The sequence below is a fragment of the Lactuca saligna genome, chromosome 4, assembly GCF_052625555.1.
Source record: "Lactuca saligna cultivar CGN05327 chromosome 4, ASM5262555v1, whole genome shotgun sequence".
NCBI lineage: Eukaryota > Viridiplantae > Streptophyta > Magnoliopsida > Asterales > Asteraceae > Lactuca > Lactuca saligna.
In genome coordinates, this window is record NC_136420.1 from 104,828,118 (window position 1) to 104,849,850 (window position 21,733).

At 39.7% G+C, this 21,733-nt stretch overlaps 1 protein-coding gene across 1 annotated transcript; it reads right to left on the minus strand.

Moving 5' to 3' along the window:
- Window positions 1-271: 271 nt before the first annotated feature.
- LOC145038742 (O-fucosyltransferase 37-like) lies at window positions 272-2,461 on the minus strand. The gene is made up of 6 exons (XM_078987002.1): window positions 1,768-2,461; window positions 1,453-1,624; window positions 1,269-1,358; window positions 975-1,168; window positions 651-909; window positions 272-557 (listed from the first exon to the last, which is right to left on the minus strand). The coding sequence occupies exons 1-6, from the start codon at window positions 2,367-2,369 to the stop codon at window positions 420-422; spliced, it is 1,455 nt and encodes a 484-aa protein (XP_078843128.1). The 5' UTR covers window positions 2,370-2,461; the 3' UTR covers window positions 272-419.
- Between the last annotated feature and the right edge of the window lie 19,272 nt (window positions 2,462-21,733).

Here is a 21,733-nt window from a genome sequence, read left to right on the forward strand (position 1 = left end):
GTGTAACATACATCCCGACGCTTGATAGGCTATTACATCTCCATCTCTTCTCCTACCTATTGGCCTCGGTTGCCCTTGAAATTCCTCAAAGTTGTTAACAAATTTCTATGTCCCACATATGCACAATGATAATTAAAAACACAGTAAATCATAATACAATCAAAATTCACTATAACGAAGGCATAAAAACATGTGGAAATTAATAAAATGCATAGCTTCAAGGATCAAACCACATGACCATCAAAAGAATCAGAAAACATCACTACTTACTACTTAGAATTCTTTATGATATAAGAAGCCTAGATACAATTGAAAATCATGATTCAAGAATTGATACAATATGAACATGCTACAAGAATCCCAAATGGGTTGGAAAAAAAAAAGCAAGAAGCACTCTTCCCAAAATACCCTCCATGACACTAGTGTTTACACATACATTCGGGTACTGGATAGGCTATTACATCTCTATCTCTCCTCCTACCCCTTGTCTCCGGTTGCCCATTGAAATCCCTCCACATTGTTATAAATTTTCTATGTCCCACATATGCACGATGACCCTTAAAATCCACAATAAAAATCAGCTTCACAATATTAATTACCATATCATATCAAATTAAAACTTGTAAAATTCAAGAAAATTGATCATATACCTGCAATGCTCGGACCATATTACCATCAAAAGAAGGCAGAAAAACATCACTACTTAGTGACACAATATAATCGATTGCAGTCAAAATTAGGGTTTTGTTTCTATATGGATCAAGTTCACCATCTCGAGCCAACATCTCTTTTGTCACCACATTTGGGAACTCAGCCTTCAATGGCAGAATCGCTTCATCATCCTCAAATGGCTCACCATTTGCAATGTACAATCGAGCAGTTTTTGGTGCTCCTAGTTCTTTAAGCAGCCTGAATTCGTAACAAATTTTAAGCTTCTTTTTTGTTATAAAAGATGGAATTAAAGAAAATGGTACCTTGCTACTTCTGACGCATTAAGAAACCCGGGTTCTTTGTTTATAATAGAATTGTACTCTTTTGTTCTTAACCAGAGATTTTTTTCTAGTATGAGAGGAATGGCTACATATGGGCCCTCGATCCACATTCTTCTTGCGATTCGGTTTCCAAGATCTCGAATCGGTTTTGCAAATTTCAATGCGTGAAATGCAACCTGAAATTAATACAGAAATGTGAATATGAATTTAACTGGAATGATTCCGAAATGGGGAAAAAAACGAAAAGGAAATTGGAAATTGGATCATGTTTAAGACCTTGCATCGGAGTTTTTGAAGATCGAGTGGAAGATTCTTGGAAAGTTTTGAGTCTAGGCCTGTTAATACTAGAGACCCTTCTTCATTAAGCTGAAAAATGTGAATGTTTTGAAGGTTGTTAAAAATAAAATGGTGGTTTTGGTTATAGAAAGTGAAATTGGACAGATATTTTGATGTTTCTTACTTTCTTTAAGAATTTTGCGCGAAGCCAAAAGGGGGGAACGTTGTGTGGAATTTGATTCTCTAATGATTGCCATGAAACCAGATGTGTAGTGGGAAGAGATGATACTACTCTAATGTCGGCTTTTAATGTCTTCTTGAAGTACTCTACATCGAAAATTTCTGAAAATTCTTCACTGCATAAGCGAATATGTAAATCAAAAACCAAGTATCAAGAGGGAAGAGATGACATATGGAGCTATTATGAACCTTAAATTAACAATTAGGAACACGAAGATACACAGATTTAACCTAATAAATTGAATTGAGCTACTGTTACCTCTCATCTCCCTGTAAAACGGGGAAAACCAACGCAGCTTCGAGAATTCTGGCGATAACTACAGCATCCACAATCTGATTCCTGATCTGAAACAATCCTCCCGAGACCAAAACCACTAAGAACTTCATCTTCTCTTTCGCAATCTTACTAGACCTCTTCCGATAATTCAAACTAAAATCCAAACACGGCCGGTACCCTTCCCCATCCGGCTGCTGCCAGAACTCCGACGCAGTTCCTGCCACAGAACGAGGTGGTAACGGCACCATTGCAGTGGTGGTGAGACTTACCGGAGCATCGTTGTTATCAGCAGCAGTTGGATCTTGAAACACGGAGGACAATGACGCCAGAAATAGTGGCGAGTATGAAGCCGATTGAGAAAATATAGACAACGACGGTGTGTTCAGAAACGGATTCATTGCTACACAGCATAGAATCGTAGCCAACAAGAAAGTAAAGAAGAAGAATAACACTCGCATTGAAGGGACGAAAGATAATTGGGGATTTCTCGGGTGATTCTTGGGTGAAAAGAGACAGAGAAATTGAGGGAAGATATGGGGATTAAGGGTTACAATGGAGTTCTTGAGGGATTTGCTTTTCGCCATTAGAGCTGACTGAGAGAGAAAGAAGGAGAGCTGTGAGCATAACAGAATCGTTTGGCATTTTATGGCGCATCTTTAACTGTTCATCGGAGAATCAGTTCACTTTGGCGGCAAAAATACTAACGACCCGAAGAACGATCAGATTATTTGCTCCGACTGCAACAAAATTTACCCAATTATCTAAAAGAAGCCCTTCAATTTTGTGAAATTTATAACTATAACCCTAACTTTTAGAAACAATGAAATACTCTATCCAAAAACCAATTGTCCTTACGTCTTAAATAATACAATTCTTTTTCTTTTAAAGCATCAAGTTATCCAATGACGTAGTCCATATTTCTATGACTAAATGTTTCAAATTCAAGTCAAAATGTCTTAATTAGCATCCAATTTTAAGAGTATGAGCAAACCGTCTATGTTTAGATTTGAGAAATCTCTATTAGTTAGAATAGGGATTTGTATTTTATAGAAGCTCGCCATGTGTGTTTAGATAATGTTTTAAAAACCGTTTTTGTTAGTTGAGTTAGTTTGGTAATTGATTTTCGGTTCAACCGGTTTGGCCACTGGTTCAACCGCTGATTCAACCAATAATTTTTCTATATCTAACTATGTGTCTCGGTCTTTGAGTTATGTACACTCCGAAAACATTTACTTTTTTTTTTGGAAATGTGTAACACCGTAAAAATTCAACCAATTTTTCGCTTTTCAAAAACATAATAATTCATTCATAATTACTTTCATAAACAATGTATCACTATTATCTTAATACAAAATCCCAAGATCATATTATAATAAACTCCGATGGGTGTGTACGAATCATGTCGGCGCCTTCCCGCGCTCCTCACTAGTACCTGTAACACATAACACAAAACATTGTAAGCACGAAGCTTAGTGAGTTCCCTAAAATACCACACATATCACATACTAGCCACTCGAGGCAATAACTCTGCTGGCCCTTGGGCCCTAACTCTGTGGACCCTCTGGTCCTAGCTCTGTGAACCTTCCGGTTCTCACTCTGATATTCTCTGGTATACACACAACATAAATCACATAGAATTAATGCAGTGCAACACATCACATAAATAACATGCAATAACTCTGTCACATAACTCTAATTACCACTCAAGGTAAGTATAGTGAGAAGACTCACCTCAGATGTCTCGGTAAATCCCTGATTCGGTAGCAGTATAGTCTAGCCTCCGCCTAACCACATAAAGTAAATACGCTCATAAATATAACTCTCGAGACTAAACCCAACCCTCTCTTAGCCCCCTCAGAAGGGTAAAAGACCATTTTACCCCTCTCTTGACTCAAAGACCCCATTGTTGACCAATCCCTAAAAGTCAACAAAGTCAACGGTCAAACTTTGACCTGCCTCGTCGAGTGCACTTGGGCGACTCGGCGAGTCTACACGTGTCCACTATCTCTCTAGCCTCTAAAGACACGTCGACCCTTTCCCCTGCTTGACGGGTTACACCTGGCACGAATCGCGGGGCCACCCTGACTCAACTCGTTGAGTTCAATTATGAACTCGGCGAGTTCCACCTGTAATCCTCTACCCCTTTCTGACTCACCGAGTCATTTCCCCAACTCGACAAGTTACTCACTGAGTGACTTACGGGAAACCCTAACCCTACTCACCGAGTCTGTTCTTGGGACTCGGCGATTTCATTCCGTGCTTATTCAGAAATGACCTCCTGAGGTCAAATCCATTCCTCTAACCCATAGATCTGTCTTCCGTGATCATAATAAACACGTAAAGTTTGGATCTTGATGCCCATGCAAAGACCGTATGACTCTATTTGATGAAATGGCCTCAACATGCCATCTAAAACTCATATCTCTCAAAGACACTCAATAAAGATCAAGGATTTAAGGTATCTAGACCTCTTTGGATCCAGATTCAAAGCCTCAACACAAAAAGGGACCATTGGCTTCACAAATCATACTCTAAAAAGGGGCTAGAAACCCTTGATGGGTTTTGAGCATTCTAACACTTCCTAAGTGTACATGCAACCTTAATAACCCTAGATCTATGTTTGTCTAATAATCATGCAAAGTTTTTTTCCAAGGTAATGAACTTATCTAGCATACATGGGGTACGATTTTCTTTGTATAAAAGATAGAACTACATACCTTGATGTTGAAAGTGTTCCTTGAAACCTTGTGAGCCTAGCACCTCAAGTGTAATGCCTCAAATGCTTCACACAACACCAAATGCAAAGAATAAACTTGAGAGAATACTCTAACACTTGCAAAATCGGCCAAGCCCTCTTATTTCTTAGTGCAGCCGATTTTGGGGAGAGTTACATTGCTTATATAGTGTGTTGCATTAGGTAAACCCTAATGTTCCATGACTCTTTATTTCTTGATCCATGGGTTAACTCCATGGAGCATCCTATGGGTGGAACCCAACTTGAAAATCCATGGAGCCTCTTAGCCCACTATATAAGATATGGAAGATTTACTTAATCTACCCATATATCTAATTAGTTATCTTTTGATCACTTAATTAATTCTAAATTAATTCTTGATCAAAACTAATTAAATAATATTATTAATATATTAGAACTTACAATATATTAATAACCATAAGTGTTATTTCTCTCATTTAGTTTATTCAATTGCATGATGCCATGAAACCCAAATGGACCATGCCGGGTCGGGTCAAGTATTTACCAGAAATAGTTATGGACTTAGACACCTTATCCAACAGTCTCCCACTTGGATAAGTCTAATAACTATCACTGCAATACTTCAGGAACCGATCGACAATCGTAACTCTTTCAAGGTCTCTCAGAACTGAGAATATATTGATTTGCCATTTAAGATAAGTTATCATATAATCCTCTGTTCAAGATATCAGCTGGATAATTACATGGAACAATGTCTTACTTATTATCCAACAGTTTGTTTCCCGATTCCCGATTTGTTTGACAAAGAACTTAATTGAACACATCAACTTAGTTATGACCGGGCCCGGTACAAAGGTCAAAACAAAATCATCGAGGGGCCCATATATCAGCTTCTAATCCAAGAAGGAACAGATAAACTTCAACTCATATGTTAGTTCAACTACTAGTTGAATTATACTCAAAAGCACATTTTATAACATCGAGTTACCAATGCATTTTTCATACAATCAATAATCAATTCATAGGAAACAAATCATATCTCTAGGTTTGAAGACTTATATGATATTACCGTCTGACGATCACTCGAGATAAAATTCCATGAAGTGATTCCAGTGAGCGTGGGTTGATTCCAATACTCAGAACCTATGAGTACTCATGAAGTGTTGTCTTATATCCTGACATCTACAACCAACTTCATGACAGTCTTACTTCATATCTACTTCCAACAAATGACTGACTGTGGAAAGTTTGAATAATATGTGAAACCACAACATACTATTCTGGAAGTGAAAACGTGCAAAAGAAATTATAGTAAATGATTGACAAAAGATAGTAACACTTTACTCATAAATAAACACAACTTTTATTCATCATCAAATGTCAATTACACTTTACAAATTTCATAATTTATCTAACTACTAAAACTTATATCATCCTTCAGCCCTATGCTCCGAGCATGTTGGAGAAGCTTAACCCTTCTCAGTCCCTTCGTGAGGGGATCTGTTGGGTTCTCATCCGATGATACCCTCTTTGCCATGAGGATTCCTTCTTCTATGCGATGTCTGATAAAATGATATTTTATGTCAATGTGTTTGGATCTCCCGTGATCCCTTGGTTCCTTGGCTAAGGCAACAACACTTTCACTATCACAGAAAATTTACATGGGCTCCTTTATAGCTGGTACTACTCCAAGGTCTCCTATGAAGTTCTTCAGCCATATAGCCTCCTTTGCTGCCTCACTTGCTGCTATATACTTTGATTCACAAGTGGAATCAGCCACTGTCTCCTGCTTGGAACTCTTCCAAGTGATTGCTCCTCCGTTTAGGGTGAAAACCCAGCCCGAATGAGAGCGGAAATTATCCCTATCAGTCTAGAAACCAGCATCACAATACCCTACAACTCTCAAGTCATCACTCCCACCGAGGGTAAGGACCCAATCCTTAGTCCTCCGTAGGTACTTGAGGATATTTTTTACCGCAGTCCAGTGTGCTTTGCTAAGGTTCCCCTGATACCTGCTAACCATGCTCAAGGCAAAGTCTACATCAGGTCGAGTACACGTCATAGCATACATGATCGATCCTACAGCCGAATCATAAGGTACTTGACTCATTTATGCTATCTCAGCTTCAGTCCTTGGGCTATGAGCTTTACTCAATCTAGCATTACTCTGGATAGGTAACTCTCCTTTCTTGGAGTTCTACATGCTAAATCTCTTCAGCACCTTGTCTAAGTAGGTACTTTGACTAAGTCCAATTAGTCTTTTACTCCGGTTTCTCAAAATCCTTATCCCTAGAATATAGGCAGCTTCCCCTAGATCCTTCATATGGAAACACTTCCCAAGCCAGGACTTAACTTACTGCAGAGTTGGGATGTCATTTCCTATGAGTAGTATGTCATCCACATACAACACCAAAAAGCTAACTATACTCCCACTAGCCTTGACATACACAAAAGATTCATCTTCACTCCTAGAAAAGCCAAATTCCTTGACTTTCTCATCAAAGCAAAGATTCTATCTGCGAGGTGCTTGCTTTAATCCATAAATGGATTTCTCAAGCTTACACACTCTATTAGGGTACTCGTTACTGACAAAACCTTCTGGCTGACTCATGTAAACATCTTCAGTCAAATTTCCATTAAGGAAAGCGGTTTTGACATTCATTTTCCATATTTCATAGTCATGAAATGCAGTTATGGCTAACATAACCCTAATAGACTTAATCTTGGCTACTGGAGAAAAGTCTCATCATAATCCACTCTAGGAGTTTGAGAGAAGCCCTTTGCAACCAGTCGAGCCTTATAAGTGTGTACATTACCATCCATGTCGGTCTTCTTCTTGAAGATCCATTTGCACCCTACAGTCTTATAACCAGGTACATTCTCAACCAAGTTCCAAACTTGATTTTCATACATGGATTGTATCTCGCTATCTATAGTCTCTTTCCATTTAGCAGACTCAGGGCCTGCCATGGCTTCTGCGTAGCTGTTAGGTTCATCCAGACCTACTAGTGTCTCATCACTAATAAGTGTCTCACCTTCCGTAGTAATATGGAAACCATAGTAATGCTCAGGTGCATTCCTAACTCTCATGGAACGCCTCAGAGGTACAAACTCATCAATTTTCTCAACAGGAGTTTCCTCCTCAAGTTGAGGGCTAGGGTTTGAAGTTCCTTCACCACTTGACTCTTGAAGTTCTTCAAGGTCAATTTGCCTCCCACTGTCTCCTTGGCTTTTAAACTCTCTCTCTCTCTCTCTCTCTCTCTCTCTCTCTCTCTCTCTCAAGACTCCTCTTCTTGCTATAAAGACCACATTATCACTAGGTCTGTAGAAGACGTAACCAAAGGATCTTTGTGGGTAGCCGAGGAAAATACACCTCTCGCTTCGGGGTTCTAGCTTATCATGAGACCCGCGCCTCACAAAGCCTCGCAAACCCCAAATCTTGATGTGGTCTAGTTTGGGTACTTTACCAGTCCACATCTCATAAGGAGTTTTGACAACTTTCTTTGTAGGGACTAGATTAAGAATATGTGCGACAGTCTCTAATGCATACCCCCAAAATGAGATTGGTAGCGAAGCTCGACTCATCATGGAACGAACCATATCCAACAAGGTTCGATTACGCTTCTCAGCCACACCATTCAACCGCTGTGTCTTGGGAGGTGTCAATTGTGAGACAATCCCACATTCCCTAAGATAGTCGAGGAACTCTGAACTAAGATACTCACCACCTCGATCGGATCGAAGCATCTTAATGTTCCTACCCAATTAATTCTTGACTTCCTGTTTAAATTCCTTAAACCTCTCGAAAGTCTCTGACTTATGCTTGATTAAGTAGACATATCCATATCTACTGTAATCATCAGTAAAATTCAAATAATAATGATTAGCATCCCTTGTGGCATGTTTGAATGGTCCACACACATTCGTGTGTACAAGGTCCAACAAACCTTCACCCCTCTCACAAGAACCTGTGAAGGGTGACTTTGTTATTTTTCCAAGTAAGCATGATTCGCAACTATCATCTAACTTTAGGTCAAATGACTCCAAGACTCCATCCTTTTGGAGTTGGCCTATGCATTTCTTGCTTATATGTCGAAGATGACAATGCCATAATGATGCTTTAGCCAAGTTATTATTATTAAGAGAATCAATACACAAAACATTATTTCCTAAGTTATCAACCACAGATACAGTTTCATACACACCATCACAAGGTAATGCTTTAAAATAAAGAATATTATTAAAGAAAGCATTAATCGAACCAACTTCATTATCAAATGAAAAGGTAAAACCTTGTTTATACAATGTATGAAAGGAAATAATATTTCTTGCCATTTCTGGCGAATAACAACATTTATTCAAATCTAAACTAAACCCACTACTTAGTGATAAAGTATAAACTCCAATCTTAGTGACAGGTGAAGCTTTCCTATTTCCCATGATCAAGTTTATTCTTCCTTGCTCCACATTCTCACTTCTTCTTAGTCCCTGCAGATCAGAACAGATATGAATACCACAACCAGTATCAAGGACCCAAGAGTTAGAATGGGGTGAGTTATTAGATAAGATAGTGTAAATACCTGCATGGTTGGGTTTGACTTTCCCATCCTTCACATCTTGCTGGTACTTTGGGCAGTTCTGCTTCTAATGTGCCTTTTCATGGCAATAGAAGCATTCAGCCTCTTTTGGGTCAGAAGAAGGAGTGATGAAACCTTTCTTGGTTCCACTTGAAGAAGAGCCATCAAGGGTCCTAGCCTTGGTACCCTTCGAAGAACTCTTTCTCTTCTTCCCTCGTCCTTTCCCGATTGCCAAGACAGGGGCGGAGTTGATAGGAGTAGGAGTAGTAACAACCGCCTTACCCTTAAGACCACTTTCCGTGGTCTTTAAGAGTCCATGAAGTTTGTTGAGAGTGACCTCTTCCTTTTCATGTGGTATGTCATGCGGAATTGATCATAACATGAAGGTAAGGAGTGCAAAATGATATCTATTGCTAACTCCTCAGGGAAGTTCACATTAAGCTTCAGCAAGCGGTCCACAAATCTTTGCATTTTCTACATGTGGCCCGTGATGGGTTCACCATCCTTCATTCGGGTTGTTATCATGGAGGAGATGATTTCATACCTCTATTGTCTTGCACTTTGATGGTATCTTTCCATCAAATCTTGGTGCATTTCAAAAGGGTAGAAGTCCTCGTAGGACTTTTGGAGGTCGACTGTCATAGTGGCCATCATGATGCATGCCACCTTGGTGGCATCCCTTTCATGTGCCCTAAAGTCAGCGATCTCTTGAGGAATAGCAACTGTCTCATCAATCTCCTTAAGCTCCTTATCGAGGATATATTCTTTGTCCTCGTAGCGGGTAATCATTCGGATGTTTCTGATCCATTCATTAAAGTTGGATCCACCAAAAGTGACTTTCCCACACAAGTTCATTAGAGAAAAGGACCCATTAGGATTAGAGCCAGAAGCAACAGTGTTTGCAGACATCTGAAAAGAAGAAAAGTTTAGTTTAGAAATAGAGATAGTCCTTAATAAAACACCCAAATGTAGTATTAAGGCTAGGACCCAATCATAATATATTATACTTAGAAGAGATATGCCGTAATATAAGTAATAACATATTTGAAAGGTAGGTGAATGACGATTCACCAATTTCCACCAAAGCCGAAATATTAAAATATTTAATTTGGTTCTTAGAAACTCCTAGATTCTTTTGAGATTCAGTGAACTTTTCAAAAGCATGTTTTAATCTCGAGTGTTCCCTCCAAGTTTTGTGATTGGGATGCCGAGGATCACAAAACGAGGTGTGAAGTAACCATCCAAATTACTTGGTACCTGTGACATCCCCAAAATCTCGGCCCGAAAAGACCGATTTCATTTATGCTTTTTAAAATAATTTTCAGAGTAAATCCTTTTAATTTTAAAAGAGATGCGGAATTTGTTCCCAAAAACAAAACATGATAAAATAGATATTTATCAAAACATTTCATAAAGAAATATAATTTCATTTCATAATCAAAAGTCGGGATGTCATGTTCCGATACAGATCATAAAGCATAAACGATAGCATTATAAGTCTTTCAACAAATATATACATATACAGACTTGTAAACAAAACAACTTGATGTTCGCCCATCTTAAGCTCTTGCGCCACTTCCTGTAAAATAAATCAACTGAGTGGGTCAGGCTTGGGAGCCTGGTGAGCATATAGGGTTTTCAACCCACAATAAATAATTAAATTAATTATTATCAACCAACAATAACCCAGTTACCCATTCCCGTTATTCTCACTTTATGTCCCTAAAATAACTAACACAAGGGACCTAGTCTAAGAATATTTCATCGGGGCGACTACACATGCTTCGGGGGTTCCTCAGCAATATAAGTCAAATAAGGCAACCATGGGGGGGATGGAATACAGCGAATGAACACCCAAGTTCATTAACACCTACAGGTTATGAGCCTGCTAGCGTTCCACTGGACTATCTAGAAAAGTCCGTGGTCGTCATCTAAATTCCGCTAGATGACTGGATCAAAACAACATCGAGGCCTCTCATCTGTTTATTACACACCAACTATCTACCCATATTCTACCCAACATATTAGTAGATAAAATATACATTTTTATACGTAGTTTCAAAACCTGTATAGCATGCTCAATCAAAACATTTTTCACATAACAGATGAGGCACACACACATAACACGTATTTCATAGAGAAATAATCAGATCTATAATATAGAAGAGAGTGAGTATACATTCACATATATAACAACCAAATATATACACATAGCACGTATTTTATATAAAATACTTCATAATATTGTGTTGGAATGAAAGTAACTACACACTCACATGATCAGAAGATGATCGGGCAGCACTACGGCTTGCAGAAGAGGTGTTTCTCCGTAGATCTGGAAGATCTTCACAAAACCGGGCTCCTCGCGGGCAGCGTTTCGGCTCGGGAATAACGCTCTTCGGGATTCTCGGGGCTTCGGATCTTGCTTCGGGGCTCGAGAATATTACTGGGGCTTCGGGGTATAAACGGCACGCAAAACGAGGCAAAACTTAGAGAGAAAGAAGAGTTTGAACAAGAGAAAATGGCTGAATTCGAGTTCTATTTATAGGCTGCTGGGTCTGGGATTACGCGGGGCGTACTCAAATTACGCGGGGCGTACTCAGTACGCGGGGCATACTCGGGTTACGCGGGGCGTACTTTGACGTCACTGCGTGCGTCGACTGGTGGCACTCGAGTATTGGTCAGACAAGTTGCAACCGACTGAGTACGCGGGGCGTACTCAAATTACGCGGGGCGTAATTGACTTGTCAAACTTCTAAATTGCGTAACTTTCGCATACGAGCTCCGTTTTCGACGTTCTTTATATCCACGCGAAGGTCAGACCGTACTCTACAACTTTTATTTAGACTCCGTCGGCTAATTTTCACTTTTATTTTTATTATTTATTTTTAGAAGGCCGGGACAGAAAAACTTCGTTATAAATTCATAACTTCTTCGTCTGATGTCCGTTCTCGCCTAACTTTTCATCGTTTCGCTACTAACAATGAGATCTTAGATTCTCATTTAGATTGTTTCGGTTAAAAACCGCTCGATCTCAAATCGAGTATTCGAGCTGCATACTGCCACGTCGAAACTTCAGAAAATCATAACTTCCTCATACGAAGTCGGATTTGGGCGTTCCTTTTATGCACGCTCTCGGTTTAACGAAATCTACGACTTTCGTTTAGATCGCTAAGGCTAAATATCGTTCTATCTTAAATTCATATTTTACGTCACTCGGCGTCGTGCCGGTTCTGTCTCGAAACTTCGACAGGTCATAACTTCTTCGTTATAACTCGGATTTTGGCATTCCTTATATCTCCGAAATCCTTGTTTCGACCACTACAACTTTATGCAAAGATATCGGGCGTATCTCACACTTTAATTTTGACGCTTATTTCATTCTTAATTCATTAAATTATAAAAATCAAGAAAATAAACACATAAATCACATAATTCACATAATTCACAAATAATACATTTTTATTATTTCAAATTTAGTTACAAAGGTTAACCTAGACTATTACATTGCTAAAAATGGCAAGCCCAGAAACACGGGCGTTACAGTACCCTTAATGTATTACCACTCAATCGATGTGCCGGTTAACCACACACACTCCATCGATACTATGATAAACATTAAGTCACCCTTTACCTACCTTGTTAAGTTCAAGTTAGTGTGCCGGTTAACCACACACGCTCCACTAACGACTTAGACAAAGTGTAAAGTGTAATTTCATGGATTAGCACCTTATTCACATTTTTCCTAAAGTAACTAAGATTGGGAATTTAATAAAACATTTAGTTACTTTATAATTATCATTATAGTTTTAATTAGAATTTATAAGTCCTTGTCCTACCCGTTCGGCTAACGACCCTCCACCAGTCAAGCAAGCGGTGGGTAAGAGTGTACACCCATTAAGTTGCCATTTTAAAGGCAACAACCTTATACCCACTTTATAGACTGGCTTCGTGAATGAGGCGTACTAGCGGTAAGACGACTTTGATCTTATATATATATATATATATATATATATATATATATATATATATATATATATATATATATATATATATATATATATATATATATATAGTTAACTTATAATATTATAAGTATAAGTGTTGAATTTTAACTTTTAAAATTCTAAGGGTTGGAACTAAAGTTTTAATCAAGACTTTTACTTGTTCCAAAACTTGAGGGCAAGTTTTGTAAACTTTCAAAACTTTTCATTTCTTGTAACATATGAGTTAATAGAGTATTAAAAATGAAGACTCTTCATTTTTATAACTCATGTGTTATTTTAATGGCTTTTAACAAAGTGACTTTTGGTTTTCCATAACTTGAGGACAAGTTATGGACTCCATTAAAACACATTATGATCATGAATTAATCTACTACATAGGTTACAAATAATTCCTATGATCATCTAAACATCATAAGATCAAGAACATGAATATGAACACTTTCAAGAATCAAAAAATTACACTTAAAATTTGTAATTTTGATAATTGTCATTGTAAATGGATTAGCATAAACATTACACCATCTAAAACATGTTTTCAAGTACCAAAACAATTTAGGGTAATGTTTCTCGTCCATTTGCAGCAACTAAAATCGAAATTCTGAACACAACAGCCTCTACTCGCCGAGTGCAAGAATCAGACTCGACGAGTAGCTTGCATCTGTTCATGGACTTGTCGAGTCCCCCCATGGACTCGGCGAGTTCATACGAGCAGGAAACAGAAAATCGATTTTTTTCAAGCAGTTTGCACAAAATCAACAAACAAGCCTAGGCTATGATACCGCTGATGGGTTTTGAGCATTCTAACACTTCCTAAGTGTACATGCTACCCTAATAACCTTGGATCTATGTTTGTCTAATAATCATGCAAAAAAAATTTCCAAGGTTATGAGCCTATCTAGCATACATGGGGTACGATTTTCTTTGTATAAAAGATAGAACTACATACCTTGATGTTGAAAGTGTTCCTTGAAACCTTGTAAGCCTAGAACCTCAAGTGTGATGCCTTAAATGCTTCACAAAACACCAAATGCAAAGAATAAACTTGAGAGAATACTCTAACACTTGCAAAATCGGCCAAGCCCTCTTATTTCTTAGTGTAGCTGATTTTGGGGAGAGTTACATTGCTTATATAGTGTTTTGCATTAGGTAAACCCTAATGTTCCATGACTCTTCATTTCTTGATCCATGGGTTAACTCCATGAAGCATCCTATGGGTTGAACCCAACTTGACAATCCATGGAGCCTCTTAGCCCACTATATAAGATATGGAAGATTTACTTAATCTACCCATATATCTAATTAGTTATCCTTTGATCACTTAATTAATTCTAAATTAATTCTTGATCAAAACTAATTAAATAATATTATTAATATATTAGAACTTATAATATATTAATAACCATAAGTGTTATTTCTCTCATTTAGTTTATTCAATTGCATGATGCCATGCAACCCAAATGGACCATGCCGGGTCGGGTCAAGTATTTACCAGAAATAGTTATGGACTTAGACACCTTATCAAACAACCCTAACTCTCAAAACTTGCACCAACATTGAATGAGGATCGAACATTTACATCAAGATAAAGTCCCGAAGCTCTAAAATCCACAGATTAGCACCCTCTTCAATTTCCTCTTGCCTTGGCCACCTTCTTCTTGCACAAACACCCACACAAGGATCAAAAAATGGCTTCCTCTCTCTCTCTCTCTCAAAACGTTCACACACTCTGGGGTTTCTCTATCAACTGGTAGCCGCAAATGAAGGCCATAAGGGCCTTTAAATATGTCTCAATCCCCGGAAATTAGGGTTTCATTAAACAACGCGGACTCGCCGTGTAACGTCCTAAAATACGACCTAAAAATTTTTGTTTAATAATTACTAAAAACATCATGTCAATACCATAAAATAAAACTCATACGTCAATATCTCAGAACCATAGCAAAGTATCACGAGAAAACTGTATCAAGACTGTATCAAATCACATCTATGAAAAAGCTAAAACAACTCCCAGGACAAACTAAAGTTGTGGTGTGTGCGATGCCATCAACCCGAGCTCTTCCCTTTACTTGCGGAAGTACCTGAAACCAAAACTGAAACTGTAAGCACAAAGCTTAGTGAGCTCCCCTAAACTACCACATACCATACAATAACATATAACACATACTGGGCCTTACCCACTGCATCAGACCGAATTCTGGAAACTGCATCGGACCGAAGTCTGGAACTAAACCAGGGCCTTGCCCTCTACATCGGACCGAAGTCCGGGACTAACTGCATCGGACCGAAGTCCGAAACTGACTGGGACCTTGTCCCCTGCATCGGACCGAAGTCCGGAAACTATCTGAGCATAACATAGCTTAGCATAAACATATCAACTAGCATGAACACATAAATTGCATACTGCATCGAGTCGTAGCCTGGAACACATAACACATAAACACTGTCTGAGCCATGAAGGCATTAAACATTCTAACTACTGCATCGGACCGAGGTCCGGAAACTACTACTAATTAAACGGGCCGACATTATGGCCTTAGACCCGTTCTTACTAGAAGGAAACTCACCTCGTGATGCTGACTGTTGAACTCCTGAATGAGAAATCCCTGACTGCTGCTCCGGCTGCTTCCCAGCTATCATGGGAAATAAATACTAAATCAAAATAAGGATTCCTCTATGGGTAAAATGACCATTTTACCCCTACTATGGTGTGGGACACAAACATGGCCCAAATCCTTAATTCCTTCTAAGTCCATCTATGGCCCCACTATAGGCCCACTTATGGCCCAACTTTGCTATATTGGGCCTAGAACCCTTTTATTGGGCCTTACTCAAGCCCAATACTAAATCCTTGGTCCTTAGAAACTGAATTTTGATGGGCCATCAAGGCCCAAGGACCCCAAGCCTGAAACCCAGCCTACACCGAGGCCTAACACTCGAAGCCCAAACTGGCAGCGTACGCGGAGCGTACACCAAGGTACGCTGAGCGTACCAGCTGCTGGCTTGTATGCGGTGTGTACTTCCTTGTACGCCCAGCGTATAGCTCTATTAAGCCAACATCTCATTAAGTTCTTAATAATCCGATCCAAAAGCTACAAATCCAGATCCTAAGCTTATTCCATGACTTAAGCCATAAAGTTGCTTACTTGATGGCTTACAAGTCTCATAAAGGCTCAAACTTACACAAATAACATTCTACTTCCATAAAACTAACTAGATCTCATGCATGGTTCCCTATAAGCCACAAAGATCGAAACTTTACTGCTATGGGGACTCTTGAGCTTCAAGGATAGCAATCCCAAGCTCCAAAAACGAAGTTGCAAGATAAAGGTCCTTCCTTTGGACCTAAAAGGTCCAAACTTCCAAAAACTCCTAGATCTAAACTAACAAGAGGAAAGTTGGAAGCTTTATACCTCTTTTGAATGCCAAATGAAGGAATGATCTCAAATCTATGAGCTAAAGGTGCTCAAGTTCTTCTTCTTCCACTTCTCTTCTTCTCCTTCTTCACAAAAATAAGCTCAAAGATCAAACACACACAAACAAAGAGCAAAGGGGATGAACTAGGATTTCTCTGGAGTGAATGATGAGTGAGGAGGACAAATGGGAGGTTATAATGGGGTTTAAATATGCCTCAACCCCTAAAATTAGGGTTTTCCACCTGGTCACATACGCTGGGCGTACCATAAGGTACGTTGCGCGTACGCTCAGCCTCCCCACGCTTCATTTAAGCAGTACGCCCAGCGTACGGCTTATGGGCCGCTTACACTTCAGCCCAAAATAAAGGTCCACTCACAATAACAATTCAATTATAGCCCAAAATAAACTGAAGAATTAAATAAATTTTATACCTCGGAAACGATCACTACACGCCGAGTCCACTAGTCGACTCGTCGAGTCCGGTCATTAACCCGGATGGGAATTCGCGACTCTACTAGGCGAGTCTAAGCATCAACTCGCCGTGTCTCTCTCAAAATCTCCAAAATAATGAATAAATAATGTACCTGGAAATCCGGATGTTACAAAATGAGTTGTTTTTTTTAATGGACTAAGTGAAATCAATCTATACAAATTCAATAAACAGGTTCAAACTGTTTTTACCGGTTGTATCACACCAATTCAACATAGTTCATAAAGAAACTATATGTTTTTATCTAATCTAGAAATTGACATAAAGTCGGTTGTTATAGAACCATTCTCATCACTAGTTCTCAGTCCAACCGACTCGAACTGGTTTTTAAAACAAATGTTTAGATAGAAGATTTTGAGTTACATTCATAGCAATACAAACAAAAAGAAATGTAATGATGATTTAGTGATGTTAATTAAGTATTGCATCAATGTTTTAAATACCGGTTTTTTACTTGAATCGGATGATCACCGATTTTCAGTTAAATTAGTTTGATCGCCAGTTCGACAGCTGATTCAACCAAGTATTTTCCTACATGTGGTGATGGTGTGCATCGGCTTTCGAATTGTGTACACTTCGAAAATATTCAATTTTCTTTGGAAATTAATTGTTTTTTAACGAACTGAGTGAAATCCATCTAAATAAGCCAAAAGACCGGTTTCATCACACTGGTTAAAATCGATTTTTTAGAAAATCATCTAGTTAGATCTAGTCTAGAAATTGATATAAAATCGGTCATCGTTGAATCACTCTCATCTTGATACCCAATCTAACCGATCGATTTGAACCAAATTTTAAAACATTGTATTGTATAGATATATTTTGGAATTAAGTTGGACAAAGAAAAAATCATCAAACTTTTAAGTTGGTACGTGTGCATTGACTCCCTAAGTTAATTAATATCATTATTTAATTAGTTAAAGATATAAAACAAAAGGAAATTAACTATAGTAATCAATATAAATTAGTATGTTAATAAAAATGATCAGTTTTTTTTAGAAATTTGCAAAATGACCATCATATCCGGAATACCACATTCAGAAGTGGTAAAGGTTGTTCTCGAGTTGGTGACAGTTAGCGTGATATGAAATTTGGAATACCATTGTTGCTCCAATTTGAGAAAAACTTCATATCTATACCACATAAAACTTTGTGTTATTGAAAAAATGAATTCTTATAATCACTATTTTAAAGTAACTAATTGTAGCCGTGGGCAACAAGGGTGAATCGACAGACCAATGTGATATATGGTTGTAGACTACACATGTTTTAGTGTAGATTTAACCATAACTATCAAATTTTCTGTAACACCATAAAATTTAAAACAAATTTTCACATTTTTAAACACATTTAAAACAAAATCCCATTGTATCAATACTTTGGTTCACAAAAATATTTCCCAAGATCAAGTACATAAAAATCCATGCGTGTGTACGAGTCATGCCGGCGCCTTCCCGCGATCATCACTGGTACCTGAAACACATAACACATAACACTGTAAGCATAAAGCTTAGTGAGTTCCCCATAATACCATACATAACACTACTAGCCACTCGAGGCTATAACTCTATGGGCCCGTGGGCCCTAACTCTGTGGACCCTCTGGTCCTATCTTTGTGAACCTTTCGGTTCTAACTCCAATATACTCTGATATAAAACACATAGGAACAATGCAGTATAACACATCACATAATAGCATACGATAACTCTGTCACATAACTCTAATTACCACTCTAAGTAAAGTATAGTGAGAAGACTCACTTCAGATGCCCCAGTAAATCACTGACTCGGTAGAAATACGATCTAACCTCCGCCTAAACACATAAAGTAATATTGTCATAAATAAAACTCTCAGAACTAGACTCTACTCTCTCTAAGCATCCTTAGAAGGGGTAAAGACCATTTTAACCCTCTTTTGGCTCAAAGGCCCTCATTGTTGACCAAACCCTAAAAGTCAACCAAAGTCAACGGTCAAACTTTGACCCGACTCGGCGAGTGCACTTAGGCAACTCGGTGAGTCCACTTGTGTCCACTTAACTCGTTAGTCCCATTTAACACGTTGAGTCCTCCCTTTACTCGACGAGTCCCCAGGTAAGAATCGCGGGGCTACCCCGACTCAACTCGCCGAGTCTCAAGAACAACTCAGCGAGTACAAGCCTTGCACAAACTCCATTGACCTCCTGAGGTCAAATCTATTCCTCAAATCCATAGATCTGTCCTTCCCAAGCATAATAATCACGTAAAGTCCAGACCTTGACACTCATATATCATCTAGATGGTATCATTTGGTGATTTAGCCCTAAAAATGGCATCCTAAGCTCATAACTCCCAAGATAACTCATAAAGCTCCAAGGGTTAAGGTCTCTGGAACTCTTTGAGTCCAGATCCAATGAATAAACTTGATAACAGACCAATTGCTCCACATAATCATCCTCAAAAGAGGTTAGAAAACCCTAACTCTAAGAATCAATACCAAAACTAAAGAAGGTCCGAATGAATACCTCAAGTTGAAGTCTCTGGACTCTGAAACCACTAGAATCACACCTCCTTCAGTCTCCTCTTGCTCTTGATCACCTTCTTCTTGCTAAACCAAAGATAGAAAGGTCAAATATGGCTTCTCCTTCCTCCCAAACGATCTATCTCACTTAGGGTGCTCTCAAGGGACTGGTAGCCGCAATGGAAGGCTAAGAGTGCCCTTAAATAGGATCCAACCCCAGAGGATTAGGGTTTCATTAAACAGTGTGGACTCACCGAGTCCACTCATGTACTCACCGAGTCCAACGCGAACCCAGATGATCAACCGCGACCCTACTCGGCGAGTCTAAGCATCAACTCGCCGAGTTCCTTCATAAATTACAAAAATAAAATATTAGAATAATATACCTAGGATTTCGGATGTTACAATTCTCCCCCACTAGAATCAGAATTCACCCTTGAAGTCTCATTCTGCAAACAACTCTTGATGTTGCTTACGTATCTTGCATTCCGGCTCCCAAGTGAGCTCTGACCCCTTCCATGCTGCCACTGCACCTGCACCAGAGGCACTTCCTTGTTCCTTATAACCTTGACCTTCCGATCCCTAATTGCCACCGGTCTCTAAACATAGTTCAGGCCTACATCCACCTGAATATCCTCTAATGGTACCACTGCCGACTCGTCGGCTATACACTTTCTCAACTGCGACATGTGAAAAGTGTCGTAAATTTGACCTAACTCCGCAGGTAGCTCCAAATGGTAGGCTACCCTGCCTACCCTCACGATAACCCTGAAAGGTCCAATATATCGAGGCCCCAACTTGCCCCTCTTCCTAAATCGGATCACTCCTTTCCAAGGAGAGACCTTCAAGCGTACTAAGTCACCGACTTGAAACTCGAGCTCGGACCGACGCCTGTCCGCATAACTCTTCTGACGACTCTGAACGGTCAACAACCTCTGCCTGACTTGCTGTATCTGCTCAGTCATCTGAAGCATGATCTCCGTACTACCCATTACATGTTGTCCCACCTCTCCCCAACAAATGGGGGTCCGACACCTCCTCCCATACAATAGCTCAAAGGGTGGCATACCAATGCTCGAATGATGGCTGTTGTTGTATGAAAACTCTACCAAGGGAAAATATGTGTCCCAACTCCCACCAAAATCCAAAACACATGCTCGGAGCATGTTCTCGAGCGTCTGAATTGTCCGCTTGCTCTGCCCGTCAGTCTGTGGGTGATATGCGATACTAAAATGCAACCGCGTACCCAACTCCTCATGAAATTTCTTCCAGAACCTGGAAGTGAAACGCACATCTCGATCCGAGACAATTGAGATCGGAACTCCATGCCGTGAGACCACCTCTCTCACATACAACTCTGCCAGCCTCTCCGCAGAAGAGCTCTCGCTAATAGCAAGGAAGTGAGCGCTCTTCGTCAACCGGTCTACAATCACCCAAATTGCATCGACGCCCCTCGCAGTCCTTTGCAATTTGGTGATAAAGTCCATAGTAATATGTTCCCACTTCCACTCGGGAACCTCTAACGGCTGCAACTTACCATGCGGTCTCTGGTGCTCGGCCTTAACCCGGCGACAGGTTAGGCACCTCTCGACGAACCATGCAACATCCCTCTTCACACAGGGCCACCAATACTCCTTCTTTAGGTCCAGATACATCTTCATGGCCCCGGGATGGATCAAGAACTTCGATCGATGTGCCTCTTCCATCAAAATGGTACGCGTCCCACCCACAAACGGTACCCAAATCCGACCCTGAAATGTCATAAGTCCCCGGCTATCGGTAACGAACTCCGATACCTGCCCGACAACTCGCTCCCTCTTTCGGTTTTCTGGTCTCACAGCCTCGGTCTGGGCCCCTGGAATGGTGTCCAACACTGAGTCATCACTATCAATCTTATACAAACGTCTTGCATTGGGACGCTCTCTGTCCTACGGCTCAGGGCATCGGCTACCATGTTAGCCTTACCCGGGTGGTACAGGATCTCACAATCATAATCTTTTACCACATCCAACCATCTCCTCTGCCGTATGTTCAGGTTGGGCTGATCCATCAAGTACTTTAGGCTCTTATGATCTGTGTATATGGTACACTGGACCCAATACAGGTAGTGATGCCAGATCTTGAGGGCGAACACCACTGCCCCCAACTCTAAATTGTGGGTGGGATACCTTGCCTCATGAGGCTTCAGCTGCCTTGATGCATATGCTATCACGTGCCCCCTCTGCATAAGCACCGCTCCCAGCCCTGA